Genomic DNA, 14,661 nt, shown 5'->3' with positions numbered 1-14,661 from the left:
ATAAAGATATTTAAAAATGTCACAATTGTCTGACATTTTTCAGATAAAATCAGTCACTAATTAGTTTTTTTAAAGATGACTCGACCAATTATTTCAAAATGAAAATGAAGTGAAGCTGCAGCCCTCGGGCTCAGGGATATGAAGTCATGTATAATTCTCTCAGTATTAGAGGAAGTCATTAGACACGATGAGACCCTGTCAAGAAATGAAGTAAGAGAGCACTCACGGTTCTTTCTGTAGAGCAGAATTTCGAAGCAGTTGGACTCATAGTTGTCGAACGTCTGCCTGACTTTGTCGATGGTCTTCTTGTCCGTCAGCTCTCCGTACATAAAACTAAATGAAGAAACAGCAAATATGTGACCAGCTGAGATCAATCCCGACCTGACGAGTTAGCCTTTGACCTTTTATACCTCATAGGTGTGTAATGAATTGCATGGCTGCGATCTTTCTATCGTGACTTAAGTTTTATTTTTGGTTTTTATAGATTTAAGTGGTGCAGCAGCAGCAGCTTTTAGTCACTGTTGTAATCAGTTCCTAAAAGGACTGGGGACATCTTAATCTGTGCTAATATAATTAGTCTGAGGGATTACCTTCCTTCACAACAGCTGCAGCGTCTTCATGGACTAATGCAGTGCTGCTAATAAACAGTAGAAACTATCCACAATTTTACTTCGTAAGAAACCGTAGAAAAATTAACAAATTCCTGGGTTTTAATTCTGAGCAATGTCTGTCAAAGAGGAGAATGCGGATCTTCCTGCAGACATTATGAGTTCATGTGGCGAATGTGATGCAAGTGTCTACAGATGTGTTTGAAGGAAGATTCACAACATGGCTAATAACTTGCTGCAGTAAAAGATGCTCACTAGGTGCACATGCGGAAAAGGTTCCTACCACTTCCTACCATGAACATCCATAAAACAGATGTGTTTACAGCACATTAAGTCTCCAGTTCACCGCCTGTGAGACTTGGATTCATGCCCTAAACCTGGTGCATCGAAGGCACTTGGTTCATAATGAGCAAAGAACTCGGACAAGAGAAAACTAGTCGTTAAGCCGATGCACAAATCTCAGGGCAGAGTGTCAGAGGGAATGGATGTGACAGCAGGCTGGGGACAGGCTGAAAACACACACTTTGTCCTGTGCAGTATTTGACTGTGAAGCCCGGGGTCAGTTAAGGAGGATGTGACTGACTGTATCATTTTAACTGTTTGATTTATTTCTCCATCCATTATGGTAAATGGGCTTTACAATGTTGCCAAATAATAGTAATAATCATCATCATCATCTCACCTCGCATTAAAATATTGAAATATAGTCACTACAAAATTACTAAAACTTTATACTACACTTACCTACTCTAATCATAAATATCACTTGTTTAAGGTTAGAGTAAAGAGGAAGTTCACAAGGACTTCTGACATTTGCTAATCACATTTAGCCAAAACCTAGATGTGCTTCTGTTGCCACGACTGTGGGTGTGAGACCTGGTCTCTGGTGTGACACTCGTGTGCTTTGATTGAGAGATGGAGCTCTAGAGAGATGATGAAATTATAATGATACTTATAATCGTCTTCACATTTCAATTCCAAAATAAATTAACAGTAATTTGGAGGAACATTTGGGAATTCTGGGACACTGTAACCACTTATGAGCAGCCCGTGTTTCATGATTAACAGCTACTGGCTATAGTGTTTTTACTAAGTTTCACAACTGCAGATTCCCTTCAACTTTCAACATTGCCTCCCAACACTTTATTAGAATGAATCAAGCTGAACAATATTTCCCCAAATTAATAACAAATAGTGGAGCAGAACAATGGTTTTCTTATTTCCATCACATTAATCATCGTGTGCCTCCCTCACATTTATCTTGTTACGGATTAGAAGAACCCCACCTGTTCCTAGCATTCCTCAGTTTGTGCTTTTTTTTTTACTGCAGTACACAGCACCAGCGAAAAGATCAAAAACTGGCACTGGGCCCCTTTAACGGGCCACTATCTTCCATCACTTTGGCAGCAGCTCTCGGTGGACTCCTCGATCCTCTCAGCGTAACGTCTGAGCGCCCATCCACAGCAGCAGGAAGTGGACGGATAAACCTCAGTGCCTTCATCCTCACTTAGCAGTGTCTGAGAGAGGCTTTAGCTGGCGGCTAGTCAGGGCCATCACCCCCGGGCAGATCCGAGAGGTGCCTGAAGAGAGGAGTGGTACTTTGGAGTCAAATTTGAAAAAAAGTCCTGACTGACAGGTGAGCAAGACACCGTCCTCGAGGTGGACCAGGAAGAGCTCCCCTGGCAGCTCTAAATTGGATTCATTTCAGACTCTCACTAAGCGGTGGGCCATCTCTTCCTCCGTTTCCCCTCCTTCTTTCGGAGGGAAATGAAAACGCCATATGCTGCTTTCTTTTTATTTTTTTTTTCCCAGGGCGTCTCTGCTGAGCTCCACACTTTAGTTGCATTATGACGGAGCAGGTCTCAGACAGTAAAACTAACTTAGGATCATGTAAACACCTCTCCAGAGCTGCACAATGTGGTTTTTCATGATTGCTACAGTGAGACCGAAGCAGGGTGGTTTTTAATCTTTTCTCTCCATCGCTGTGCTTAAATAATGCATCAAACTGCATAAAAAAGGATGTAGCCAGTGATATTTGCAGAGTAAGGGAGCCTGGCAAAGGACAGAGTTTTCCATTTTAAAACAATGACTCAAGGCTTCTCTGATAAGTCTATAAAGAGGTTTGATTTGTCAAACTTCTGCTTTTTTAAACTTTTTTTTACTAGTGTACATTCAGTGGGGAAGTGTTTGGAGATGTCACAGGATTATCAAGATGAAAAAGAATGTGTGCAGCAAACCACAACATGTGGGCACATTCACGATGCTTAAACGCGCCGTTCAAGCATTTGGTTACATTTTATGTGGTCGTACCTGCAGGTGCTGCTCTTCTGCATGACTTCTGCCCTGTGAAAACCAGACAGTTTGCAGAATCCGTCATTGCTGTAAACTACAGGCCACTCCACGATCTGGGCGTTTCCCAGGAGGAAGCTGTTTTCTGACAGAGGGAAACAACAGAGAGAACATCAACTTTAGAAAAAAAAATAAAAAAAAAAAAACAGATAAGAGGGTGGAGACATGTGACTCCACCTCAGTTTTCCTATTGTGCCAGTCAAGTTTTACAAAAACTAAAAAAAACTCAGAGACCACTACCTCTGAGCCAAAGCTGCCTTCAATGGAAACTGTCACACACTTTTAAAGATGTTTGAGTAAATTGTTATACAATTAATCTGCATCAATCCCCAGTTTAAGATGAACCAAAACATCCCAAAACTTAAGTTACTGACATTTCAAAACGTCACAACTGTTGAACACAGTTGTTAGAAGCAGAGACTGCGTTTTTATGCTTTAATTCAAACTCTGATCACTGCTCAAACTGGTTCAGATGGTGTAACTTTGATGCAACACATCTGATTAAATCACACTGAACAAAGGTGCATTTAGTTCAGCTGTGATGTACCAAAAGTCCCAGCTGGGAAGATCCATCCCTATGTGAAGCTGCTGGTCTTACAAGCCTGTCTGCGACAACTAAATATTAGCATTTGTCCACCCCGGTGCAGGGATGAGACATAATCTGAGCCCTGAAAAGCCTAAAGTCATGCTAAAGAAGAAACCTGAGAGGCAGTGTGAGGGGGAAGGATTTAAGCGAGAAGTAAATCTCTGAATGGACATTTAGTGAGTTTTATAGTAGGACAAACTTCTCCTGTGTGCTCCTTGGAATAAAGAGCTGAGTAAGACTTCTTTCACCACAGATAGTTTGAATCATCGACTTCCTGTTCTCCAATTACTTACCCACATTTCAGCCAGAAGTGGGTTCAACTTTAATGTTTTATTTCAGTGCCAGCAGTAGGTGTGATTAACTGACATTAACTGCAGTTTTATGGTAAAATGTCTTTAGGTTGAAATCGATATAAGATATAGATATAAGATTCCATCTTAACTGTTTATACAGTTTACATGTTCAACTCATTTATTTAGAACAGACGCAGACATGCAAAAAATGGCTCCACTCATTGTCAAGTATTTAATCTGCCAGTAATCTAATAGAAGTAAAAGGTGTTTTGTTTTTTTTTCCCCAGCTTTGGAGGTTCATTCAGTTTTAGACAATCACTGGAACTATAGATGTGATTCTACGGTTTCTTTCCCAATTAAGCAGCAATCAGAAAAGCACGTAAAAATCAGCACGTGTATGAGGCAAACGTGTGCAGAAAGAACATATTTATGTGTTTACGAGGCTTAAACCAAGACAATCTGCTGAAGACCCTCACTTCCAGATTTGCTGCTCATACAGCCATAAAGAAGCACATCCACATAACCAGCTCACCAGGTCCACGTAAATGTTACAGAGTGATCACTCACAGCAGAAAACCATTTCCTCTTTTCTCCACGAGCATTTCGGAAGTGACAGCAAATGACAAACTCATTCGTTCTCAAGTAGAGTCGGAAGCTGTGCAGCCGACCACAATCAGTCATTGTTTACATGGACTTAAGTAACCAGGTTGCAGGAAAAGTTCCCAGGAACTTCACTTTCCTCTCAGCCTGTTCTTCTTGGGCTCTACCTGCAGTGTCAGCCATATCCGTCACACACAGCTTTGTTCTTGACTTGTCCGTCCTTTTTTTTAGGACATGAATGTCATACTCTGGACAACCTCATACCTTATCATTAGATAGAGACTTTATCACTATGAAGTTCATTGATTACAGTGGTAATAGTTTGAAAAACCAAATCCAAAGCTACAGAAGGTCTCATAGGACCGGTTCACATTTTTTTTCAAGACACCAGTCAGACGCCCAGATGAACGCTGAAACAGGTTCATACTGGCCATGATCTCTTCTTAATTGATGTGAAGGTCAAAAGCCAGTGTGCTTTCATCAGTGCAAAAATGTAGTTGAACCTGTATCTTGAGCAAAATTCAGCACTGAGCAGTCTTAAAAGAGGAAATACTGAACTAAAAGCCCTGCACCTTAGGAAAATATCCACAGAATATGACTTATTTGATGGGTTCAGCAGCTTCACTTCAGTGAAGATATTCTCTTTCTAGCGACACTGCAAAATAAAAGCACTACAGCTTACTGTAATATTCCTTTTATTTACTGTGTATTTTATGGGTGACGCTTTTCCTCTTGTGATCTTACATACCCCTTATGCAGCTCGTTGGTTTGCCTGCGAGAGGATAAAAATAGTTGGTAGCCATCGCACTTTTTAGCAAAAACTGCCAGCCTTGAGATTCTCAACTCTGAAGTGTTTAACTGAACAAGAAGGGGAAAAATAAAAAATAAAAAAAATAAATCAATTCTTATTAAAGCTGAACGGCTTTGCCAGCGGCTACTGCAGAGTGTAAATACAGAAAGACAGCTGGGGTAATATCAGACTACAGCAACATCAGCACAGGAAAAAATTACCTCCAGGAGCTTGTTGGTTTTTCCCCCTTGACCTTTTATAACCACACAAGTATTAAATATTCAGGTGACATATTCAGCATCAGGACAAGTTTATCACCAGGTGAACAACAGAATGAGGGTTAAGTTTGAATCCCCCTACATGCACTTTTACCTGCATGATTTATGATGCGATGAAAAATGTTTTATCCCCCAGATAAAATCTAGTAGTTTACTTACAGTAATTATGAAACAAACCAATTATTCCACCAGAAATCTTTGTGTAACTCATTGGTACTAAAACACTTTTAGCAAGCCACTTCTCCTCTGAGCAAATTATGAATTAAAAATATTCAAAAACAGCAACAACGTCCTTCCACGCCAACCAGATCGGCAGTGCTACTGCAACTCAATCATTTTAGGAGCCTCCTGTTTTGCAAAATTTGTTAGTTGGTAAAATATTATATTTTGGGTTGAAAACAAGCAGTAAAAGTCCTTTAAAATGTAAAAAAATAAAAATGAAGGTTACCAGCAAGCAGTGTTTCCCACAGCGTGCGTTTTTGAACCAGACATGGAAAATTCTGTGAATGAGAAATTTTCTGCAGTGAAACACGGACAAATTAATTGCTGAAGATGTGTCAGCAGCTCTTTGAGGCAGGTTCCACTGCAGGTTTTACAGACTGATGAGTAAAATGCTCCAACAGCAATCTCGATTGATTTTACTGGTCAGCCATCTGATGAAATAAAAAAATAGTAACCATAATAAAAAGCTTCTAGCTGTAGTCAGGGGAAAAAACCTGTATTAGATCAGCTGTGACAGGGGAAAATCCAATTCTTAATAAAGCACCAAAATTGGTTCTGTACATCAGTCTGACTGCTTCCAATAATCACGTGGCGACATAAATTAGGGAAGTACTTTATTTTTGGGGGGGGGTTACAGTGTCAAGGCAAACAGTATACTGACAGAATGTACAGAGACCTTTCATACACCATATGAAGGTGTAGCAGATGAAAAGATACAGGGGGAGGCTGGATCACAGCCAGATGGCAATTATTCAATTTGTTACCGAAAAAAATTTGGATTTAAAAAAAAGAAAATAATCCTTCTTAATTTCCCGACAGCTGCACTTCACTGTCTATGGGGTCCTAGTGTGATTAACAAGTGAGGAAATAAATGGTGGGAAATTGCAAATGGGCTGCTGACCGTGCACCAGACTCCATCACAGTGATTAACCCTGCACACGCACACATTCCGTCAGTACTTTTAGCATTTTTTGGAAATCTTCCAGATGTTGTGGACATGTCTAACGTACATTGATGCCCTGTCTGCAGTCCACCTGTGTTACAGGTTTAAATAACAGTTATCTAGTGTAAATAATGTTGAATTCACACGACCAACACTTGTGAGCATCCAGAGTCTGATCATGTTTTACACAACTAAACCTATGAACTAAACCCACCTGCCACAAGCCGCCTTCCTTTTTACTGGGTTTACACTGTGATTAACAAACCAGGAACAGTCAGCGGGAGACGACGATTCTCCAACACAAGCATCAAAAGTAACATTTAGTTTTAATGGTCATTAGCAAACTACATTAACTACTTTTTATTTTCTGTGAAAAACAATCTCAGCAGGATGTTTCTCTTCCCAGTAATTCACTAATGTCAGCATTGCTATGAAAGTATGACATTCCAAAAGTTGACGGCATAAATCTTGGTGCCTTCTGCTGAAACACTGACATCTACCACTTCCTTTCTTATCAGGTAGGGGATGGTATGATGGAAAACAAACAAAAAAAAAAAAAAAAAAACTAGCATAACGGGAACCTTGAGATGCTGCTAAAGTACTGAACACCTTTTTTTATAATAATAAATCACTTACTAATTTACTATCATATACCGCAGGTTGAAGTGGGAAAAAAATGAAAATCAAATATAATTCAGACCCTTCTCTTGAAAGACGAAGAAAATTTTTCCTCGTCATGGAAAACTGCCACTGACGAGCCAGTGGAGCAATTTAGGGTCAAAATGTAGCCTTGCGTAGCCTGTGTTGATTCGGGGCGTTGATTGTGCACAATGTCAAGAATCAACATTGCACGTGTGGGTGAGATGAAACCCTGTGCATTGCCGGTGGGATAGAATTACATGATCTCTGCGGCAGCTTCCAATGAGCAAACACAGTGGAAGGTTTTGGGGAAAACCTGCCCACATTTACACACTCGCCTACATTCACTTCTTTCATCACTGTCAGGAGACTGCGGTGCATTATGGGAAAGTCACACCTTTAACAGAACAACATCACCCCCATGTGTTTTCTGCCTCATTCAAAACAACTACCCAAGAGATTTTTCAGCACAAAAAAGGATCTGTGGTATCAACCCACGGCTTAATGCAATACCACAAAAAAACTCGAACATCTCGACCTTTGCTGCTCTTTTCTTTCATCAGAACTAATTACACAGCCGAACCAACGTTGGAGCAGTGCGGCTGCAAGTACCAGCAAAACATAGTTCATGAACAGACGAGCAGCCTGTGATGCAGCAGTCAGAACATCGTGGGACCTCAGGTCTCTACTGAAACTCACTGACCAGATTATTTTAGCATTAACACCTCTGATTCAATTGTCAGGGAATTCTATGAGACAGTTTAATTTCAGATCTAATTTACAGGAAAATAAAGAGGCCCACAAGTGAAACAGAGACCGAAAGTTACTGCAGCGTTGATCGGACCACCACCATCAGACAAGACTACAGTGATGCCACTGGATGGATTGCAACAAGGAACCTCAAGAGGTCAGGGGGGGGTGCATGGGCCAGATCTGCTCCAAGTTACCACAACAAGATGCAGAACAACCAAAAGCAGATGCAAAGCAACAAAAACATGAGGAACCACCATCAGATTAAAAAGGCCAGTTTACTCAGAATCCATGCATACGTGCAAACTGAATGCATGAAACTCTGCTTAGGCTCAGTTAATAAATGTTCAGCTGCTGATGCTAAAAAAAAAAAAGCATTTGATCAGGTTTTATGACTTCAGGAGGGGGACACATTAAAATGATGAAGTTTTTTTTATACTGATCCCAGTGGCAGAACTTGTTTTCCCAAGTTTAACTTTGCAAAAGAGACGGGAACAGACATGCACAGGGCCCGAGAGGCCAGGGACCAGAGTTTCTGTATAAAGTGAGTATTATTACAACTTGTTTGAAAGTTGCAGCTCAGCTAAAATAAGGAATATCACAGAACGAAAAGGCACAACAATCTGAAAGGACAAAAAACTACAATAAGAGAGACTGAACCCAAAAGTGACACCGTGTTTAGAAATAGATGGAAACATAACACAGATTGTTGCAATATGAACCAAGAGACAAAAGAATGATGAATGAAAATTAAACACACACAAAAAATGGCAACAAAAACAACAAAATGTGTGACTCTCAGATGACGTAAAGACAAACTTGCTGCCAGGTATCCAACAATATTTAAATTATTTTAAAGAGCATTTTTGCTGTTCATAAATCAAACCTATTTTATTTATTTATTTCTACCGCTTGAGTACAAAAAATTAATTCATAAATAAACCATTCCAGGAAGTTATAACACTAAACCCAAACGTCAGTGCGGTCGGTGCCAGTTTCAGCATCTTAGCATCTCGAAACAGACAGAATGTGACTTTCCCCATCAGGCTAAATTCAATAGTATATAAGTTGTTATCATTTTAAATATTAGTGTTAATATGAATACATTTTAGTTGCATTGTGACAGGGGCAGAAAGACATTTTTTATTGGGGTGGTCAGACCAGAACACCCGCTTAAAATAAGGTGTTTTTGAAGTCTTTAAAATCAAATGTAAAAACTTCTGAACTAATAAAGTGGATAATAAATATTACTTGGCTGTTAGTGTTTATTGTCAAATATGTAACTTATCCATCATTTTAAACTCCAAAATGTCATAAACAAATAATAAAGAGTTGGAGAGAGATATAAATCCCTTTGCAGGGATAATCTTCCTGGTTGCAACTACTAGAAAAAGAAAAAAAAAAGGATCATGACAAAATATCTGAAACCACTGTGCAAACGTGCATAATAACAAACTAAAAGTATTTATTTCGGCTTCAGATTTGCTTAGTTCTCCTTGTGCCTAAAGTTGTACAACAGGCACATACCACCTTTTCACTCAGGCAGGGGGGTGGCCAAATCAGATTTTGGGGGCGGCCAGGGCCACCCCAGGGCCCCTCTGGCCCCACCCCTGCTTTATGATAACAAAATAAAAGTCTGTATAAAGAAACTGATGCCTGGATTAGTTGTAGAACTGATTGCTGTAATGCTCCTCAGCTGCCCTGATACTGAGAGGTTTGAGCACATGCTGTACACACACACCTGATGTGTGTGATGAGGCTCAAGCCTCTCAAATTGTTGCCATTTGTTTTTAAAGCTGTGCACAGCTTTACACACACACAAAAGATCACTCAACTATCTTTACAGGCTCCTAGATTATGACGAGAAGCCTTCAAATTGACACCATCTGCTCTGAACCTGCCTCTTTTTCAGACTCTTCTCCGAACCCATTTATTCACACAGACGTTTAAGACTGATGCAGGATGATGCATTGGTGTGTATTACATGTATTTCTTGTGTGTGTTGAGTGTTTGCTTCTGTATCTGGGCTATAATATGGTTTACAGTACTCTGGCTTTATAGAAGTACATGTAGCTTTGCTGTTGAACCAGCATTTCCTAAACTACAGGGCTGAACAGTCCCAGCACAATTTCAGCATTATCTGCTCTCCAGCTAGTTGATCACGTAGATCAAGGGGGGAAAACAAGCAAGAACACACCCGGCTGGGTCTCCACTTCACTCAGAATCAAACCCCCTCCACAGGAGCTGCTTAAACACCGACATGACAGACAGTAGAACACATTTCTGGAACAGTCTTCTTGACCTTATCTCCATCCCACCACCACCACTTCCACCTCCACCCATCCACAAGCCTGACCTCCATCCTGGCAAATTGCTCCACTGACTTTTTCTTGGAAGATAAGGAAAAGCAATCAATCTAATCAGTGGAAAGAGCCAGCAATTCTCAGGATGGTGTCAAGTCCAGGCGCAGTTTACAGCTCGGATGGAGAAAAGTCGAGCTGCCTGCTCATAAACCAAAAAAAGAGCTGCGTTAGAGTGAACACACACACACACACACACAACTGCGCAGCCTTTATTTAATTGACACCAAGCAGATCTTCCCAGTGTTACATAATGATGGAGCACAAAACCAAAAGCTCTATTTGTAACGCAACCTGGAGGAAAATATCTTTAAATTAAAATTAGGAGGGAGAGTTGATATGTTCTTAATCGTCATACACGTGCAGCCGTTAAAAGAAACTTTGACGCGCTGTTTTCTCAGCAACGCGGCTATTTTGGTCTCAGTGATGTCACAAAAATTTGAGATTTACAGAATTTAACCGAGAAAACTCACACAATTGAGTGGATGATTAAAGGAAAAAAAACCTGCGCAAACCGTGACTCCCACAGAACATCTTCAGGGAAACAACCGCAGAAATGATTAAAAAAAATACTGAACGTTTTCCTCGAAGTCCTTTAACATGACTTAGACACGCAGTAAACTCCATTACTGACAATAAAGCGAGGAGGGAAAGTGACTTTCCGTTGTTTATGCTCCACAAAACCTCCGTGGCTTCGCAGACCCAAAAGCGCACAGTACTCCAGCAGAGTCCGGGTCCGAGTGAAACCAAGCCCACAACGAGCCTCGCTCCGACGCGCAGGACTCACCACTTGAACGCCGGACGATGTTCTCCAGAAAAGTGTTCTGCGGTGCCACAAGCCCTCTCTTTCCCCCGGGCATCGTGCTGCGGGCGGGCGGAGCTGGTGTCGGTCCGGGTCGGTGGCGGTGTGCGCGCTGCTCGGAGCTCGGTTCTGACGCTGGCTCTCAGTCGGAGCGATGGAGAAGCTCATTGTAACCGTGCGCTCTGGCTGCTCGGGGCGCACTGAGCCACGGCGACGGCGCTGCATCCCGCTGCCTGCCCCGAGCCCAGGACGCATGCGTGTCTGCTGCTGCTGCTGCTGCTGTGGGCCCCCTCCCCAAATACGAGGAGGAGGCTGCACAATGCGCATCGTGTTTGGGTAATTAGTGCTACATTTTTATAGACGCCAGCACAAAAAACACATTTAGGTCAAAATTCCCATGGACATTGGTCAACCACGTTATTTAAATATGAGGAAAAGGGCTTTGATAAAATCTTTTACATACGCATAAATTGATATGTTAGATCTGTAGTTAAATATAGAGTTATAATGAGATCAACTTTTGGGTTGCCAGGTTGTGACAAATCCCTTATTGGTGAGTCATTGTCAGTTAAATTAATATGCAGCATGAGTCACCCGATATAAATAAGCAACCAATTAACTCTAAAGTTCATTGGGACATTCAAAAAAATGGATTTAGAGGTAGTGGACGGTTCTCATTTCCACTGGCATCAGGCTAAGTTATGCTAACCGCATCCTCACTCTGGCTCCAAATGTCATATAACACTAACATTACAGCAAACATTTCCCACAATGTCCAACTAAAAACCAACCAGCACACCGGAGTTAAAAAAACACTTAAGATCAAATAAACTTATGGTAGTGAGTGTCTCCTTCTGTCCTTAGGATCATTAGATTGTCTGAGGGGTTAATGGGGCCCCTGGGAGCCAGAGGGTCCCACAGCAGGCCTGTGGGGACAAGCTTACCGTGCATTGAGTTTACTGTTCACATCAGGACTCAACGCTACACTGAGGCTCCACAGAGGAGATGTAGTGAGGAACAGTCTTAAGACGTAACAGTGGCTTCCACCTTTAATGAATGAGGTGCATTAAAGGCCTCATAAGAGCTGAATCTCAGGCCTGACTGAGGATTTCCAGGCTGAAGGAAAATCACTGTACAGATTAACAAGTATTAGAATTCATCTCGGACGGATCCCCAGACAGAAATGTCTTTATAGATCCGATCGGGTTCAAGGCTTTTCTCACCTGATACCAGTTTAAATAGTTTAAAAACAACTGATCCTGGTACATTCTCATGGTAACCGCTGCAAACAATGGTCCAAGTTCAAGAGTTTCTATGTCCATGCTGGATGTACAACAAGTCCTCCAACTAACTCCCGAAGACATCATTTGTACCTACCCTCTCATACTGAACCGTTTGTTGAAATTAGCGTCTGCTAAAACTGCACCCTGTTCCTTACAATGGAGCCAAAATGGTGCCAGTTTCACCGTCATCTTTGGCTCTCAACACCCAAATATGTGGAATTTAAATTGTGAAAATGCAGAGTTAGGCATAAAACCATCAGGGGGAGGTTGGGTTTGGGCTTAGGCACCAAAAAAAGATGTTAGGATTAGTAAAAAAAGTCACAGTCTGTCTTAAAAGAATAAAAACAAAAAACCAGGCATCAGTGGCTCGGTTGGTAGAGTGTCCGCCCACCGGCCGGGTGTATCTTGCCCGGCTCTCCCCGACCACATGTCGAAGTGTCCCTGGGCAAGACATTGAACCCCAAACCTCAGGCCTAGCTGTGCATTGTAGGTCCCAAGCCTGGTAAAAATAGGGAAAGGTATCTAGCGTAAAAATGTGCCAAATTGACAATCTGACCAATGTGACCTTGAATTTACGGGATAGTCTGAAAGACAAACAACAAAATACTAACGTCATGTCATATGACATTGTGTTTAGATCAATTGATTCCATGTTGCGACAACAATAACAACTGTCTAAGACTTTAAATACTACATCATGTCCACTAGATGTCCCAATTGTTGATGTGCATGTCTTTCTGGTTTATTTGTCAGGAAGGACGTGGTGTAGCTGCAGCACACCGCTGCTCTGTGCTGACATCAGTGTGATCACAATGACAACATGTTGATTTTTTAGCAGAAATAATGGTTTTGTAATGATAAGTACCACAAAAAGTGCTGCACGTTTAGGGTTCATGCTTAGAGAGGAGATTCCACATTAACACAAATGTGATTAATCGCACTACTGCATCTATTACATGACATGTTTGACACATTTTAATTCATGTTGGACTGTATTTACAAAGCTGTAGTTTCATTTCTTCACTCCTAGTCTCTTCTGATCACCTCTAAGAAGATATTATAGTGCTGCGTGTTGTCAGTAAACATGCACAATACCAAATGTTCCCATGGGACGCCATTAATCATTGGGCGTCAAACATATGTGACAGCGCAGGTTGGACAGCTGCCTTGTGGTGCTCAGTCTTCTCTCTCTCTCGTTCTCTCTGACAGTGCGGCTAAATGTCTCTCGGTCTGTCTCGCTGTGCACACAAACGTATGGAGGCTCAATAAAGGCAAAACTTATTGCCGGGGAGAAGTTCAGTAAATTACTGAAGCTGACTTTATAGTGAGGTAGAAGGAGGAGCAGCCATGGGGGAGCAATTTACTGTTCATTGTCATTTTTAAACATTTTTCTTTATCACGGTCATCAAATGTTTTATTTGTATTTATATACCCTTCAACATGGGGGACAAACACGTGTAGTCTTGTTTCTGTTAGACGAGCAGCTGTCTCCTAAAAATGGGATTGTCTTTCAAATATTTGTTTCTATTTTTTACAATAAATGAACCGTTTTATTAAAGAAAAGCAGGTTGAAGGAGGGTGGTGGGTGTTGGAAGTCTTGCGTACAGTTGGACTTGTGTACTGTGTGTTTATTACTGAGGTCAAAGTGGGCGGTGGAGTCGTACTGTAGTGCATTATAAGAAGAGGGGATTTTGGCCGCCCACTATGACAGAGGGTAGAATTATCACCTTTCCAAGAGTTTCAACTTAATAACTGATCAATTAGAACAATGTGAAAGTAGAATTCATGGCAGAGCCACTGTATTGGATTGCATTACATTGTACATGTGTTCCTAATAAAGTGACCAGTGAGTGTATGTTCAGTATCTCTGCTGCTGCATGCGTGTGTGCACGCTGAATAGTTTTGGCGCCGGTAAACCTCCATACACACACACACACTCAGTTTGTGAGGACAGGTGTCTGTGTTCTGCCTCTGCAGCCCTGAATGAAAGTGCGACATTTAATAACAAAAGCAGGCGTAAAGATGTGGTGGAGGGTTTCGATTAGAGAATCATTGTGGTTTTAAAGGTTAATAAACGTGTGTGTAGTCCCAGCTTTTCTTTATTAAAGCAGACCCCATTCTTCCCCTGAATATTACCATAATAACTGTTTATTAACGC

At 41.3% G+C, this 14,661-nt stretch overlaps 1 protein-coding gene across 1 annotated transcript in view; it reads right to left on the bottom strand.

Moving 5' to 3' along the window:
• Window positions 1-11,462, bottom strand: part of LOC137101758 (potassium voltage-gated channel subfamily H member 5-like) — a 116,308-nt gene extending 104,846 nt beyond the window's left edge. The window contains exons 1-3 of the mRNA XM_067480548.1: window positions 11,206-11,462; window positions 2,919-3,042; window positions 227-333 (exon numbers count right to left, since the gene is read on the bottom strand). Of these exons, the coding sequence (XP_067336649.1) occupies window positions 227-333; window positions 2,919-3,042; window positions 11,206-11,278 (304 nt within the window). The 5' untranslated portion in view covers window positions 11,279-11,462. The remainder of the gene's footprint in view (window positions 1-226; window positions 334-2,918; window positions 3,043-11,205) is intronic.
• Between the last annotated feature and the right edge of the window lie 3,199 nt (window positions 11,463-14,661).

Source organism: Channa argus, chromosome 16 (genome assembly GCF_033026475.1).
Source record: "Channa argus isolate prfri chromosome 16, Channa argus male v1.0, whole genome shotgun sequence".
In the NCBI taxonomy this organism is placed as follows: Eukaryota; Metazoa; Chordata; class Actinopteri; order Anabantiformes; family Channidae; genus Channa; species Channa argus.
Note: the sequence above shows the minus strand (reverse complement) of the source record. Positions and strands in the feature narration are given on the sequence as shown.